Here is an 18,290-nt window from a genome sequence, read left to right as displayed (position 1 = left end):
GTACGAAGTAACTTTTGTAGGTGTTTTGTTTCGGACTGCGACAGTTGAGTAAGGCATTTTTAATGGTTGATTACGATCGATACTTGGCGGTGAAGCCAAAATGTCCTGTACTTCCATAGCCCACATCTTCATCCAATGCAGTGACAATGTAATTGGGCTTTATTTCTTTGGCAGTCGTGTGAGATAGAACAAATTAGTTCTCCAATTGTGCAAGACACATGACTGGGTTTTGTTGACAGAATGGTGGTTGTTTGACCTTAACAAGGTAAATAAGTGCACTCATAGGCACACCTACATTCGGTGGGGAGTCCTGCATTGCAGTATTACAGTTCAATATGCAGAAGGTGAACTGTGCAGTTGGCACAGTGTTTTGTGTTTTCTGTTTGGAGCAGCATTGTACGTCGGTTAATGGCCTTAGATCACGTTGGGGTAACCAAAAATGCTGCTGTTTAAAAGCGTTCACTTTATTGGCAACGTTTAATAATATGACGTGCCATACAAAGACACACAAAAACCACAGAAAAAATCGAAAGACAAAGCCAAGGAATAATTATATAAAACAAAGAATAAAAATGTATCATCAGATAGGCTGTGGAGCGTAAAAACTTTGCATCTTAATCATGTTTGACATTGCAATGTATAATCGCATCAAAAGAATTGATAAAACCGATTCAACATTGTAAGTCTCAAACAGATTTCCACAACTACCATCAACAACATGTGCCTCATACCAGTTCCCAGGGGAGTGTAAATAGTGATACTGCTACCAAGAGTTGCTCATACCATCGAGGTCGTAGTTATCACTATATGTAGTGGGGCACTGAGTAGCGACCCCTCCTTTGAGCATTCTGCTGTATCCCCAGACACTAATCTGCAAGATTCTAAGGGCAATGAATTATTTCATTGATTTTTTTTGCATTAACACATATAAGTAAACATACAAATGAATTTTGTTATTTTGTGTTGTATGGAAAAGCTGATGTAAGTAGAGAATTTTTTTTTAATCTGAGCCTTCACAAAAAGATATGACTAAGAATTATTTTGCACTTTCTCTGTTGATTAATGTAATGAAAATAGTGAAATCTATTATGTATACTAATATGTAAATGGTATTATTACTTTTACTAGACTGAAGATCCAAAGAAACTGGTACACCTGCCTAATATCGTGTAGGGCCCCTGCAAGCACACAGAAGTGCTGCAACATGATGTGGCATGCACTGGACTAATGTCTGAAGTAGTGCTGGAGAGAACTGACACCAGGAATCCTCCATGGCTGTTCATAAATCCGTAAGGGTACGAGGGAGTGGAGATCTTTTCTGAACAGTATGCTGCAGGGGATCCCAGATATGCTCAACAGTGTTCATGTCCAGGGAGTATGGTGGCCAGCAGACTTATTTAGACACAGAAGAGTTTTTCTGAAGAGACTCTGTAGCAAATCTGAACGTGTGGGGTGTCGCATTGTCCTGCTGGAATTGCCCAGGTCTGTCGGAATGCTCAATGGACATGAATGGATGTGGGTGATCAGACAGAATGCTAATGTATGTGTCACCTGTTAGAGTCGTATCTAGATTTATCACGGGTCCCATATCACTCCAACTGCACGTGCCCCTCACCATTACACAGTCTCCACCAGCTTGAAAAGTCCCCTGCAGGCACACAGGACCCATGGATTCATGAGGTAGTCTCCACACCCACACGTGTCCATCCGCTCGATACAATTTGAAACGAGACTCGTTCGACCAGGCAACATGTTTCCAGTCATCAATAGCCCAATGGCGGTCTTGATGGGCCCAGGCGAAGCGTAAACCTGCATGCCGTGCTGTCATCAAGGCTACACGAGTGGGCCTTCGGCTCTGAAAGCCCATATCGATGATGTCTCGTTGAATGGTTTGCACATTAACACTTGGTTATGGCCCAGTATTGAAATCAGCAGCAGTTTGCGGAAGGGTTGCAGTTCTGTAACGTTGAACGATTCTGTTCAGTCATCATTGGTCCCTTTCTTGCAGGATCCTTTTCTGGCCGCAGCCATGTCGAAGATTTGATGTTTTACTGGTTTTACTGGATTCCTGATATTCATGGTTGTACACGAAAATCTCCTCTTCGTTGCTACCCTCATCGCTCGTGCGACGACTATAACATTACGTTCAAACTCACTTAAATCTTCATAACCTGCCGTTGTAGCAGCAGTAATCGATCTAACAGCTGCGCCAGATACTTGTTGTCTTACATAGGCGTTGCCGACCTCAGCGCCGTATTCTGTCTGTTTACACTTACATGTATTTGAATACATATGCTTGTACCAGTTTCTTTGGCGCTTCAGTCTATGTTCTCCTGTGGGTACGGAAAGATAATTACAGCAATTGCACCTAAATTGATTAAGGTGAGCATGAGTTTCTCTTATGGGCACATGTTCTGGTGAAAATCTGTATCCATTTCTTCAATTTGATAGTTTATGAGTTGTACAGTTGATCAATAGATTTCACAGGCATTCTTACGAAATTGTAAGACTTGTTATTGTTCAAAGGTTTTGTTGATGTTAGATGCTTCTGGGGATTGAAAAATATCAATGATAATAGATGAAAATTAGTGCTGGACCAGGAATAAAACTTAGATTTCCCTCTTCATGCGAGCTGATGCCTTAACTGCCTTGGCCATCTGAGCGCACTTCCGATCAACAAAAATTCCCGTCCTGTTACACATTAGTGATGTAACATCACTTACACGTGGACAGACTAATATACACGGTGTTACAAAAAGGTTCGGCCAAACTTTCAAGAAACATCCCTCACACACAAAGAAAGAAAATATGTTATGTGGACATGTGTCCGGAAACGTTTACTTTCCATGTTAGAGCTCATTTTATTACTTCTCTTCAAATCACATTAATCATGGAATGGAAACACACAGCAACAGAACGTACAGTGTGGCTTCAAACAATTTGTTACAGGACATGTTCAAAAGGTCCTCCGTTAGCGAGGATACATGCATACACCCTCTGTCGCATGGAATTCCTGATGCGCTGATGCAGCCCTGGAGAATGGCGTATTGTATCACAGCCGTCCACAATACGAGCACGAAGAGTCTCTACATTTGGTGCCGGGATTGCTTAGACAAGAGCTCTCAAATGCCCCCATAAATGTAAGTCAAGAAGGTTGAGGTCAGGAGAGCATGGAGGCCATGGAATTGATCCGCCTCTACCAATCCAGCGGTCACCGAATCTGCTGTTGAGAAGCGTACGAACACTTCGACTGAAATGTGCAGGAGCTCCATCGTGCGTGAACCACATGTTGTGTCGTACTTGTAAAGGCACATTTCTAGCAGCACAGGTAGAGTATCCCATATGAAATCATGATAACGTGCTCCATTGAGCGTAGGTGGAAGAACATGGGGCCCAATCAAGACATCACCAACAATGCCTGTCCAAACGTTCGCAGAAAATCTGTGTTGATGACATCATTGCACAACTGCGTGCGTATTCTCGTCAGCCCACACATGTTTATTGTGAAAATTTACAATTTGATCACGTTGGGATGAAGCCTCTTTCGTAAATAGAACATTTGCACTGAAATGAGGATTGACACATTGTTGGATGAACCATTCGCAGAAGTGTACCCGTGGAGGCCAATCAGCTGCTGATAGTGCCTGCACACGCTGTACATGGTACGGAAACAACTGGTTCTCCCGTAGCACTCTCCATACAGTGACGTGGTCAACGTTACCTTGTACAGCAGCAACTTCTCTGACGCTGACATTAGGGTTATCGTCTACTGCACGAAGAATTGCTTCGTCCATTGCAGGTGTCCTCGTCGTTCTAGGTCTTCCCCAGTCGCGAGTCATAGGCTGGAATGTTCCGTGCTCGCTAAGACGCCGATAAATTGCTTCGAACGACTTCCTGTCGGGACACCTTCGTTCTGGAAATCTGTCTCGATACAAACGTACCGCGCCACGGCTATTGCCCCGTGCTAATCCATACATCAAATGGGCATCTGCCAACTCCGCATTTGTGAACATTGCACTGACTGCAAAACCACGTTCGTGATTAACACTAACCTGTTGATGCTACGTACTGATGTGCTTGATGCTAGTACTGTAGAGCAATGAGTCGCATGTAAACACAAGCACCGAAGTCAACATTACTTTCCTTCAATTGGGCCAACTGGCGATGAGTCGAGGAAGTACAGTACATACTGACGAAACTAAAATGAGATCTAACATGGAAATTAAGCGATTCCGGACACATGTCCACATAACATCTTTTCTTTATTTGTGTGTGAGGAATGTTTCCTGAAAGTTTGGCCATACCTTTTTGTAACACCCTGTATGCAGGGTGGTCCATTGATCATGACTGGGCCAAATATCTCACGAAATAAGCGTCAAACGAAAAAACTACAAAGAACGAAACTTGCCTAGCTTGAAGGGGGAAACCTGATGGCGCCATGGTTGGCCCGCTAGATGGCGCTGCCATTGGTCAAACGGGTATCAACTGCGTTTTCTTAAATAGGAACCCCCATTTTTGTTACATATTCGTGTAATACGTAAAGAAATATGAATGTTTTAGTTGGACCACTTTTTTCACTTTGTGACAGATGGCGCTGTAATAGTCACAACCATGTGGCTCACAATTTTAGACAAACAGTAGGTAACAGGTAGGTTTTTTAAATTAAAATACAAGTGTAGGTACGTTTGAACATTTTATTTCGGTTGTTCCAAGTTGATATACGTACCTTTTGAACGTATCATTTCTGAGAACGCATGCTGTTATAGCGTGATTACCTGTAAATACCACATTAATGTAATAACTGCTCAAAAAGATGTCCGTCAACCTCAATGCATTTGGCAATACGTGTAACGACATTCCTCTCAACAGCGAGTAGTTCGCCTTCCGTAATGTTCGCACATGCATTGACAATGCGGTGACGCATGTTTTCAGGCATTGTCGGTGGATCACGTTAGCAAATATCCTTCAACTTTCCCCACAGAAAGAAATCCGGGGACGTCAGATCCGGTGAACGTGCGGGCCAAGGTATGGTGCTTCGACGACCAATCCACGTGACATAAAATATGCTATTCAATAGCGCTTCAACCGCAAGCGAGCTATGTGCCGGACATCCATCATGTTGGAAGTACGTCACCATTCTGTCATGCAGTGAAACATCTTGTAGTAACATCGGTAGAACATTATGTAGGAAATCAGCATACATTGCACCATTTAGATTGCCATCGATAAAATGGGGGCCAATGATCCTTCCTCCCATAATGCCGAACCATACATTAACCCGCTAACGTCGCTGATGTTCCACTTGTCGCAGCCATCGTGGATTTTCCGTTGCCCAATAGTGCATATTATGCCGGTTTACGTTACCGCTGTTGGTGAATGACGCTTCGTCGCTAAATAGAACGCGTGCAAAAAATCTGTCATAGTCCCGTAACTTCTCTTGTGCCCAGTGGCAGAGCTGTACATGACGTTCAAAGTAGTCGCCATGCAATTCCTGGTGCATAGAAATATGGTACGGGTGCAATCGATGTTGATGTAGCATTCTCAACACCGACGTTCTTGAGATTCCCGATCCTCGCGCAATTTGTCTGCTACTGATGTGTGGGTTAGCCGCGACAGCAGCTAAAACACCTACTTGGGCATCATCATCTGGTGCAGAGGTCGTGATTGACGTTTCACATGTGGCTGAACACTTTCCTTAAATAACGCAACTATCCGGCGAACGGTCCGGACACTTGGATGATGTCATTCAGGATACCGAGCAGCATACATAGCACACGCCCGTTGGGCATTTTGATCACAATAGCCATACATCAACACGATATCGACCTTTTCCTCAATTGGTAAACGGTCCACTTTAACACGGGTAATGTATCACGAAGCAAATATTGTCCGCACTGAGGGAATTTTACGTGATATCACGTACTTATACGTTTGTGACTATTACAGCGTCGTCTATCACAAAGCGAAAAAAGTGGTCCAACTAAAACATTCATATTTCTTTATGTACTACACGAATATGTAATAAAAATGGGGGTTCCTATTTAAAAAACGAAATTGATATCCGTTTGACCTATGGCAACGCCATCTAGCAGGCCAACCATAGCGCCATCTGGTCTCCCCCTTCAAGCTAGACAAGTTTCGTTCTTTGTGGTTTTTTCGTTTGATGCTTATTTCGTGATATATTTGGCCCGGTCAGTATCAATGGACCACCCTGTATAGTGCAGGCCACTTAAACGGTTTAGTGCAAACATCTCTAGAACAGCAATAGATATTAAAAAAACGACTTTCATGGGTGTGTGAGGGAGCTCATGAAAGTAAATGCTATGAGACAGTCTAGAACCTAAACAAATATTATTTTGAGTGCAACCTTATGTTTTTTAAATGGATTTTTTTTTAAATCGCCTAACGAATTTTGTTGATTGCTTCACAATGTGCCAGTAACATCCCGAAAATTGCAAAGCGAAGTTGAAATTAACGGAACACGTCGTTACTGTACGTCCTAAGATGCAAGCATGAACCCATGTTGTTCATCATGATGTGATTGACGTACTTTGATGCAGCAATCGCTATACATATTGCTATTTACACTGTTATTGAGTGGACTGGGAAAAATATTGATGTCCACTCACACACAATGAGAAATAAGGAAGGATTTGTCAGTTGTGCTTTATTGATCTTTACTGCACTACTAGAATGGACATGACACCCATGAAAACCTGAAAATCACCGGTGGAGGTAGACACAATTAATGGCTGATTAAGGATCTAAGAGAAGAGTAAATGTGTGTGTGTGTGTGTGTGTGTGTGTGTGTGTGTGTGTGTGTGTGTGTGTGTGTGTGTGTTCTTTCAGACATGTTCAAAAGAACAGACACCCTGTTTTATCCAGTGGTCATATGACCAAATGCACCTTTTGTGGTGCGTTCCAAGAACATAGTGTTACCAGTACTGTCAATTTGCTTTTTATGACAATGAGCATTATGGGAAAACAGAGTGGCTACCTCTTCAACCTCCATTTCTAAACTAAGAGCAAAAGTTGAGCTAAAAAGTCGTACATGGCAAACCACATGTGACTGGTCGAAGCAGTGTCAACACAGCATTACAATATTAAAACAGTTATGACAAGTACTTTGACTGAAAGATATTCTGTAATTAATTTTGAAAATTACTTTCATCTCATTGCTTTTAAGGTTTAATCATTTCTGTTGAAGCACCATCATCTCTAGTCACCTTTCCTTTCATTATACCTTGAACAATTTTACATATCTCACCTGACATAATTTCCAGCACACGTTTCTTTACATTATTAACAATATGGTTTACATATAATCGTCTCAACTATACAAATATTGAATGAAATTTTCGAATGTCATTATCACTTTCCCTCTGCTGTTAGTTACGTTTTCGTTTGCTATCTTAAATGATGATATGTATTGCCTTCCCAACCTAATATTATGTTTTTTCTTTATCTTCACAATTTAGATGTTTAAATTTGTTTGCCATAACAAAAATCCCATTGTAGCTTCTCACATCCTCTTACTGATATTTCTGAATGGTCTTGTTTAATTCAGTGTACTCTGTCATATGCCTCTTATAGTTTTCTTCTGAATCTCGCTATCTCTTTAACAGATCCTTAGTTACGTTTTTATTTTTTCTTCATTTATTTATACCTATGACATCTTTAAGGTCTTTAATATAAATGCTGCTTTTTTCCTTGTACATAAAATTTCATTTTCCTTAAGCTTAATTTCATCTGTTATCACTTCCTATTCATAAATAAACTTTCATAAAGGTCATCTGACTTAGTATATAATGAGTCTGTTTCCTTGTGCATTTCCATTATCTTTACTCTGCTTCTTATGAGTCTACTACCATTTGAAATTCTCAAGTGCTCTAGAACGACCACATGCTATGCAATTTCAGTGATATTTCACAAAATATTAGAATTTTCATGTTTATTTCCCATCCTTATTAAGTCCAGTTTGTACTGATTTTCATCTGGAAGAACGTCTTAAAGACAAACATAATATGCAATCCTCTGAAGATTCTAGTAGCTCTACTGTATCACCTCTTATTTCTGATGTCGTATGTGGTGAATACAGGATTGGTCAGGTGAATACAGGGTTATAAATACAAAATGAAATAGGGATGGTGCAGGAGTAGGCCTAATAATGAATAAAATACTTGGAGCATGGGTAAGATACTACGAACAGCATAGTGAATGCATCATTGCAGCCAAGACAGACACGAAGCGCATGCCTACCACAGTGGTACAAGTTTATATGCCAACTAGCTCTGAATATGATGAAGAGATTGGAGAAATATATGACGAGATAAAAGAAATAATTCAGATAATGAGAGGAGACCAAAATTTAATAGTCATGGCTGACTGGAATTCGATAGTAGGAAAAGGAAGAGAAGGACAAGTAGTAGGTGAATATGGAATGGGGGTAAGGAATGAAAGAGAATTTTGCACAGAGCACAACTTAATCATCTCTAGCACTTGGGTTAGGAACTATGAAAGAACACTGTATACATGGAAGAGGCCTGGAGACACTGGAAGGTTTCAGATACAATATATAATGGTAAGGCAGAGATTTAGGAACCAAGTTTTAAATTGTAACTGATTTCCAGGAGCAGATGTGGTCTCTGACCACAATCTATTGGTTATGAAATGCAGACTAAAACTGAAGAAACTGCAAAAAGGTGGGAATTTAAGGAGATGAGACCTGGATAAACTGAAAGAACCAGAAGTTGTAGAGAGTTTCAGAGAGAGCATCAGGGAACTATTGACAAGAATGGGGCAAAGAAATACAGTAGAAGAAGAATGGGTCGCTTTGAGATATGAAATAGTGAATGCAGTGGAGGATCAAGTAGGTAAAAGGACGAGGGATAGTTGAAATCCTTGGGTAACAGAAGAGATATTGAATTTAATTGATGAAAGGATAAAATATAAAAATGCAGTAAATGAACCGAGCGAAAAGGAACACAAACGTCTAAAAAATGAGATCAGCAGGAAGTGCAAAATGACTAAGCAGGGATGGCTAGAGGACAAATGTAAGGATGTAGAGTCATATATTGCTAGGGGTAAGATAGATACTGCCTACAAGAAAATTAAAGAGACCTCTGGAGAAGAGAGAACCACTTGTATAATTATCAAGAGCTCAGATGGGTAAACAGGTCTAAGCAAAGAAGGGAAAGCAAGGTTGAAGGAGTATATAGAGGGTCTATACAAGGGCGATGTACTTGAGGACAATATTATGGAAATGGGAGAGGATGTAGATGAAGATGAAATGGGAGATATGATACTGCTTGAAGAGTTTGACAGAGCATTGAAAGACCTACGTCGAAACAAGGCCCCAAGACTAGACAACGTTCCATTAGAGCTACTGATAGCCTTGGGAGAGCTAGCCATGACAAAACTCTACCATCTGGTGAGCAAGATATATGAGATAGGCGAAATACCGCCAGACCTCAAGAAGAATATAGTAATTCCAATCCCAAAGAAAGCAGGTGTTGACAGGTGTGAAAAGTACCAAACTACCAGTTTAATAAGTCATGGCTGCACATTACTAACACGAATTCTTTACAGACAAATGGAAAAACTAATAGAAGCTGATCTTGGGGAAGATCAGTTTGGATTCCGTATAAACGGTGGATCACATGAGGTAATACTGTCCCTAAAACTTTTCATAGATGATAGCTTAAGGAAAGACAAACCTACGTTTCTTGCATTTGTAGATTTAGAGAAAGCTTTTGACAATGTTGGCTGAAATATTCTCTTTCAAATTTTGGAGGTGGCAGAGGTAAAATACAGGGAACGAAAGGCAATTTACAATTTCTACAGAAACCAGATGGCAGTTATAGTAGTTGAGTGGCATGAAAGGGAAGCAGTGGTGGGAAAGGGAGTGAGACAGGGTTGTAGCCTATCCCTGGTGTTATTCAATCTGTATATTGAGCAAGCAGTGAAGGAAACTAAAGAAAAATTTGAAGCCAGAGTTAAAAACCATGGAGAAGAAATAAAATAATTGAAGTTTGCCGATGACATTGTAATTCTGTCAGACAGAGCAAAGGACCTGGAAGAGCAATTGAATGGAATGGAGTGTCTTGAAAGTAGGATATAAGATGCTTATCAACAAATGTAAAACGAGGATAATGGAATGTCGTCGAATTAAATCAGTTGATGCCAAGTGAATTAGATTAGGAAATGAGACACTTAAAGTAGTAGATGAGTTTTGCTATTTGAGGAGCAAAATAACTGATGATGGTCGAAGTAGAGAGGATATAAAATGTATACTGGCAATGGCAAGGAAAGCGTTTCTGAAAAAAGAGAAATTGGTTAACATCGAGTATAAATTTAAGTGTCAGGAAGTCTTTTCTGAAAAGTATTTGTATGGAGTGTAGCCGTGTATGGAAGTGAAATTTGGGCGACAAATAGCTTAGGCAAGAAGAGAATAGAGGCTTTCGAAATGTGGCTACAGTAGAATGCTGAAGTTTGGATGGGTAGATCATGTAACTTACGAGGAGGTACTGAACAGAATTCGGGAGAAGAAGAATTTGTGTCACAACTTGACTAGAAGAAGAGACTGGTTGGTAGGACATACTCTGAGGCATCAAGGGTTCACTAATTTAGTATTTGAGGGCAGCGATAAGGGTGAAAATTGTACAGGGAGACCAATCTATGAATACAATAAGGAGATTCAGAAGTATGTAGGTTGCAGTAGATACTTGGAGATGAAGAAGCTTGCATGGAGAGCTGCATCAAACCAGACTAGTCGCTGGACTGGAGACCACAACAACATGTGACGCCAACTGTTTTACATTTTTACAACTATAGTGACAGTTTTCCAACAGTAATGCAAATATTGAAATACATGAATTATTGATAGAACATATCAGATCCATACTGTAGCATTTCAATAGATTATATCTATGCACAGGTAAGTCATCCACGCCGGCCCGTGTGACCGAGTGGTTCTAGGCGCTTCAGTCCGGAACCGGTCTGCTGCTACAGTCGCAGGTTCGAATCCTGTCTCGGGCATGGATGTGTGTGATGTCCTTAGTTTAGTTAAGTTTGATTAGTTTTAAGTCTAGGGGTCTGATGACCTCAGATGTTAAGTCCCATAGTGCTTAGAGCCATTTGAACCATTTAAGTCAACCAAGTTCTCGGACAAATTCGATTTGCAGTGGGTAATGAACTTATCAGATTGTTAAATAACCGGCATTCATGGTTGAGAAGTACCAACAAAATAGAAGTAAAATTAGTTTTGACGTTGATCTTCCATAACACACGACTTTCACGCATGTACGAATTTCTTTATATAGAGCCCGAGCGAATGCAGACTACGATTTCAGTATAGTCAGAAATGTGTGATCGTCATTCTTCCCATGTTCCGTCGGGGCTGATGCTGGAACAAAACTGTTAGTGGGGGCATAGTTATCATTTTACTCTGTGTTGTAGTTCACGGTCATCTGCTGAGTATAGTAGCGGATAGTTAATTTTGCCATCTATTATCTCTGAAATAACGCAGTTGCGGCAGATTGCCATCTGTGCGATCGGCATACAATACCGTGGTGCGTCTTTGGTATTCATGTGTACAAGACAATTCTTTGATTACTAGTGTCACCTTCTTGGAGTGAGGTGAACTAAATAGTGAGGTGCAAAGTTTGTGTGGACCCAAAGACTACAGAAATTTATATAATCATTGATTTTACCATCTAATGCAGTTATTAGGTTATTCCGATTGGTCTTTGAGAAGAATGGAGTTTGTGATTGTGTCAAGTTAATAGGTTACAGTTTGAAATAAGAACTACTTGCGAGGCTCCGGCCGTGTCATGCATTTCTATGTCAAGTTACACAAGGATTCATGTTCATGAAGCCCAGCAGGCCGAGGACCGTGTGAGCCCCAAAAGAAAAAAAACAACCACTGACAGTGATAACATAAGTAAGAAATTGAAACTGGAGGAGGTGGAGGAGGAGGAAAGAACTATGAATGACACAACAACGAATAATCAGAAGAGAGCTAACTTCTCAGCTCTGTCAAATCAGAATGGAGTAAACAAGGCGTCGCTAGTCACAACAAAGCCCGGTGCTGCCAAGAAACTAGTGATTAAAAATTTTAAAGGTAACGCTATTAATTTTGAGGTTATGTGTTGCGAATAGTCTAGAAAAGAACTAGTGTGTTATAGCTTCTAAAGTCTGTGATCTTGAGCAGTAGCTTGTTACAAGATCTGTACGTGAGGCAACGCTTCCATGAACGTATCAGAGGCAAATTTGGAAGATTTTTAACTTTTATTGCAAAAATTATCAAATATTAATGACAAGCTATACATCGACGTCCCTGATTTCCGAAGAATAAGAGTTTAGCAACCATGTTATAGTAGTATGCGTTGTATTAAGGTTTGATTTCTGATTGTGTTTGAATGCATTACGATCAAATCATTCAGGACACATACCTTGACGGCCTTTTAATTTTGTCGAAGCACACAAGGATTATCAGAAATTCGTAAAGCGATATGCCTTTTTTACCAGCATTTCGCTTGACGAAGCAAAGAGTTCTGAAATTCATCATACAGTACTCGTAATGTTGTTGGACGTCATAAAATCACCCACTAGATCTGAATATTTTGCTTAGGGAGTATAAACAGCTTAATCATGATGGAACACATCCCATTTTTAGCGGCCGTAACATGCTGACGTTGAATAGCTTCCGAATATCTTATTTTCTTTCTGCCCTCACTACCTCAGTCGTCAGAGATTGGTAATAATACCGTAGCTTGCTTTGATACAGAACAGTAATATTATTATGCAGGAACACCGTTAACACAAGAGTGTTGTTACTTGTTGTGTAAACAAAGTTTACGTTATCAGGTTGCTGATGAGAAGAAGACGCCATATGTTGAACATATGTCTTGTTAATAGTGGTTTTTTCTTATTGATTGCTAATCTAAAATTACTTTCACTGATGACGAGTTATTTACATTCCTTCTGAATTCTAGTGTTCATTCATTTAAAATAATACCACGTATATAACAAAAAATACTTTGCATTGAACACTTCTTATTTTGTTACTGTGATGTTATTAGTGCTCTGTTCCCTTATTTCTATGTTTTTGTTGCTGGGGTGGTCTTCAGTTGAAAGACTGGGTTGGTGCAACTGTCCATTCAAGTCTATCATTTGCAAGTTTTCATTTCTGCATAACACTGCAACATACATACTATATTCAAGGCTTGGTCTTGCCCTCTGATTTTTACCCCATCCCCCTCCCCCACACACTTCTTCCATTACCAGTTGATACTTTCTTGACACCTCAGGCTGTGTCCTACCAACAAATCCTTTCTCATTGTCAGTTGTGCAATACATTTGTTTTTTCTCCGCAGTTTGATTCAGTCCCTCCTCATATACTATTTTCTCTAGCCATACAATCTTCAGCACTTTTCTGCAGTACCACATTTGAAAAGGTTTGATTCTCTTCTTGAACTGCTTGTTGTCCATATTTTAAGTAGGTTCAATTCATATTTATTTAATTATAGTTACCTTAAGTCATGATCTTATTTGTTACCCAAATGATAATTTTTTGACCTGTTGAGTATGGAAAAGAACAATAAGCCAAAAAATATGTCTAATGCTTTTTTTGCTCACTGTTTATCATTTATGGTGGTGTGCATTGTTCAAGGTAAAAGGCACAGATTAGTTGAACAGATATTCCCTATTTTTTCCATTCTCCAACTTAAGCAGTTGGAAACATTAAGTAGTCATTAAATACACTCTCTCTCTCTCTCTCTCTCTCTCTCTCTCTCTCTCTCTCTCTGGAACGGATGATACTTCTTTGCTTTTGGTGAGCATCTGTCTTCCTTTAGTGTTGCTGTGAAAATAAAAATGAAATGAAGTGGAATAAAGATGTAGTTTGATACCTGCAGATTTTTTCTTTTGGTTTTACATTTGTGACATTGCAGCATGTTGGGAGAAGAATTGAATGCTTATAAATTAGCAACAAATGATGGCTTATAACAATGCTATCATGTTCATTTGTTATATTTAGCAACACAGCATCTGGTGATAAGTATCGAGCAACTATAAATTTAATATCACCATCAGGGGTGTGAGGTAATGGTAGTTATCTTTTGGTTCCTGTTAACCATATTTCTATCCTACATGCAGCTTAACCACACATTTTGACAGACAGTGCTCTCATTCAGGTTGTAAATGCTTGAACTCGTAAGATTAGAACACTAAGAACTTTATCAGCACAATTGTGGCATTCCTAATAAAATAGAATAAGACAAATTGGACTGTGGGTCTCATCTTACATGAGAAACATAGACTCCTGTCAGTAGCTGTTCACACTGCACATTACACCAGGCCTTGTCCTGCAGATGTGCTGTGGGCTCAAAGAGTGTCAACTTGACACTATTGAAGACCACAAGAGCTCAGCAGAACATGTGCTGGTATAGTGTGTGATGTGAGTTGGGGCAGCTACTGTGTTGGTAAACTTTTTTGTGTTTGTCTCATGATTAATTTTTTGCAACCTTATAATGAGAACCCAGTCTATTGAAACACATTCTTAAATTATAAGTAAGACAGAACTAAGTTTGAATGCTACCAGCTATTACTGTAAAAATTATGAATTGTTGCTGCAGAGAATAAATGTTGTCTTACTAAATAACTTGCCTTGAGCTATTATGAATATAAGAACATGATATACAGCAAGGAAAAATTCTAAGTAATTGATCTTCTGTTCATCTGTGACACCTAAACTTTCTAGACTACCAGTATAACATCATTGTTTAATATAAAACAGTTACCTGCTAATAATACGACAATTGCAATACTGGACTTTGAACCCAGTGTTTCTGAAATTTTGACAATAATGTTTGGTTCCATTTAGCCTATTATAATATAAGCTCCACAGTAATCAAATGCATCTATGCGTCCTTTGTATACTAGGCACATGCTGTTGCACATCTAAAAAGAAGCCATTTAGTGCATTGAATTGCTCAGAAAGATAATTAGTGTCATTTATTGTTATTTACCATTAGTTGGTGATGGACGTGTTGAGTAAAGCAGTATGGGTAGATGAGCAAATGGTAGATCAGATGAGGAAGAATACAGCAGTTGCCAGTGGATCTCTCGACAGGTTAATAAAATGAAAGTAACAGTTTCATCGTGAAGTGTCAACTACCACCTGATAATCCAAGTGGACCACATTCATTGGATGTGTTTTATAGGTTTTGTTGTTGTAGTGTAGTTTTGTTTCTGCAGCTGGAATTTTACCTTTTGTCAATGTCCAGGAGAAGTTGTTGGCCTAATATGTATCACTTCAGGCAGTCAGTTATCTTCATAATCTTGGATGTTACTGAATTTAGCATATGTTAAAATTCAGGAGTAAGTAAGAAACAAGAAACACACTTTTTTTTTTTCCTCAAATAAATTCCTGCCCTGAGATGCATGCCTCCAAAGATGACACTGTGAACACCATTTTGAAGATGCAAATTTGGCAAAACAAATTTAAAATGCCGTATCTCTGTAAAAGTACTTGATCTTTTGTTAGAGTTTTTTTTTTACTTGAAAGATAATTGTTTTATGATTACAATGGTATCCCCTGTTTGCACATACCTGTCAAAGTTCTTTCACCGTCTCCTTTGGATTTTTTTATGGTTTATAGAATTCTTTTTTTTCCCTTCAATAATAAAGATTCAGAAAGATTTTTTTTTTTCTGTTGCTTAGTACCATCCAGTACCATGTACTCTGTAAAAGAGTGTGACTACTTTTAAGTTGGACAAGTTGTATTATTACATTTGTTTTTAACTTTCATGGGGGATCTATGACTTAACTAAAGTTGTTACTTACTAATTTCTTTGTTATAATGTTTACTTCTGTTGTCTTTGTTGTAGTTATTTCTTTCACTTCAATTTTTGCAGATATTTTTTACTCTTCCTTGTAGTTTCTTTTGAATTTCTTTATCGTGGTTGTTCATTGCTGTATTTTAATTGTTCAGTGCTAGTTTGTTTACTGAAGAGGCTTCTAAGAAATCTGAGACCATCTAGTGAGTTGTGTGTTTTTGCGAGGAATTTGCCAGTTGACACAGTTGCAGTGTGTTTTGTGAAAAGGACTGTTTGAAATGTCTTCTGACTGGAGCCATAAGAGAGTGAAAATGTGCTGACTATTTGCATATCCATAAATGAATGATAAGTAAGACAAACAAAAAAAAAAAAAAAAAAAAAAAAACAGACTTGTTCAGGCTGGGAATAAGTGTTCTCATTTGAAGACTTTGTTTCAAAGTGAAGATGTTTCCAGTGACAACTTTTTGTGTTCTACATGTTTCGACAGAATAACAACAACGATAGTATCTGAACAAGGTGAGGCCTCCCATGGTGCAGATTTTGCATCAAAAGACTAAGAATTAAATACCATGAATCACTCAACTAAAGAGGTACGTATTAGTGCTTTTAAAAAACTGTGGTTAGCGAAGTCGAGTCGTAAGCTCTACGGATCAAGAAAGCGCATGGAAATTACTAACGCTATGGATGAGTACACTACAGCAAAACTGACCACACTCTTCAAAGTAAAAACTCCGTCTTCAGAAGAAAATGAACCAAAGCACTCTTGGACCTTTTGCAAGGAATTTTTCACAAATATCAATTCAGATGTTGAATATTGTGCATCCTACAGTGAAAAGGTGCAAGTTTTAACTATTATTCCTGAGACATATCAAAGAAAATAATTTTGAACCACATCAATCAGTATCAAAGTACATGGTAGACAAGTCAAGAAATGTGAGGTCTGTAAAAGGAGTCTTTGGAAGACCAGGCCCCTTTGCTGAGAACTGGTCTGTAATTCTCCCACAAGAAGTACAAGAGCATAATTGGAGTAATGACCAAGTTTCCATTTTTACAGGATTGACATATTTTCAAAACAAAACCACAAGTGTTGCAGTTATAAGTGATGACACAGGACATGACTCAATACATGCTTTGCCAGCAATGTGCAAAATTCTTCAACTGCAAATAGGAGCAGAGAAGATGATCATTATTACTGATGGTGCCCGCAGTAATTTTAAATATTATTACCAGCTGTTTGAATTGAGTAAGTCACTTGTGCCATCTGACTGGGTATACAGTGCTACTGGTCACAGGAAGGGCCTTGTGATGGTGTAGGAGGCCTGCTAAAGCACTGTGCTACAAAACATAATCCTTCCAGACCAAATACAGCAGCAATTCAGAACACTGAGGATTTTATGAGAGTTGTGGAATCTGTAAAAGGAGTCTTTGGAAGAGGAAATTGAAAAATTCCATGAGCAGAAAAAAGAAGAATGGTCCAAACAACAACTCCTGTGAAAGAAATTCAGAAGACACATTTCTGGACTGAAAGTAATGGGCGAATTCATACTGCACGCACTTTAAAGAGCAAGAAAGAAGAAATTTCGATTGTTTGGCCAACACCTCAGAAACAGCAGGATAATATTCAGAGTCACAACCAGAGAAGGTGTGTGTGTGTGTGTGTGTGTGTGTGTGTGTGTGTGTGTGTGTGAGAGAGAGAGAGAGAGAGAGAGAGAGAGAGAGAGAGACTGGTGGATTGCAGAGATTATAGACACCAGTTATGAGTTAAATGAAATTGTAGTGATCTTTATGCTACCACGTGGACCAGCTGCTGAATATAGGTTTCCAGCTGAAGGACAGCACCAACGCCATCAGTGCTCACTTCCTGTTCACAGTGTTTTGAAGATTGTAAGTGCGCCAGTTCCTATTGGTTCAACAGGAAGGCATCACTCTATATCAAAGGAAGATGCTGAAGAAGCAGAATACTTTTAGTTCATTGACTGTCTAATTTCAGTACAAAACAGAGTGCACAGAAGTTGTATAAATTGAAACCTTTAGGTCTTTGGACCTTTCACAAATATTTTGAAACCATTTACAATGCTTGAAAAATGAGTCTCTCACTACCCTTCCAAAACTAAAATTATGTTAAATAAGACTAGGTTTTGATTTTTATGAGGCTTATGTGGCAATGTGGTCATAAAAAATGTTTTATGTATGGCAAAAATTTCAATTGTTTATAAAACCTGTTCATCCTAAAAGTAAAAGCTCTCCTTTTCAGGGACTATAGAACTGTATGGTACTAATCAACAGAAAAATAATCAAAATATTATGACTTGGTTTTTTTTTTCGAAAAAAAATTTGCATGTATTATAAAAAAAAGATGAAAATGCTATAGTAAAAGAACATTGACAGATAAGCCCAGATGGAGGATTTGTTTTTGATCATAAAGCAGTTATCTTTCAAATAAAAAGAAAC

The 18,290-nt window shown here is 39.0% G+C and overlaps 1 protein-coding gene across 1 annotated transcript in view; it reads left to right on the top strand.

Moving 5' to 3' along the window:
• Window positions 1-11,457: 11,457 nt before the first annotated feature.
• Window positions 11,458-18,290, top strand: part of LOC126357108 (cullin-4A) — a 96,224-nt gene continuing 89,391 nt past the window's right edge. Inside the window, exon 1 of the mRNA XM_050007425.1 lies at window positions 11,458-12,121. Within this exon, the coding sequence (XP_049863382.1) occupies window positions 11,842-12,121 (280 nt within the window). The 5' untranslated portion in view covers window positions 11,458-11,841. The remainder of the gene's footprint in view (window positions 12,122-18,290) is intronic.

This window comes from Schistocerca gregaria, chromosome 1 (genome assembly GCF_023897955.1).
Source record: "Schistocerca gregaria isolate iqSchGreg1 chromosome 1, iqSchGreg1.2, whole genome shotgun sequence".
NCBI classification, from domain to species: domain Eukaryota; kingdom Metazoa; phylum Arthropoda; class Insecta; order Orthoptera; family Acrididae; genus Schistocerca; species Schistocerca gregaria.
This window is presented reverse-complemented; position numbering and strand designations above follow the sequence as displayed.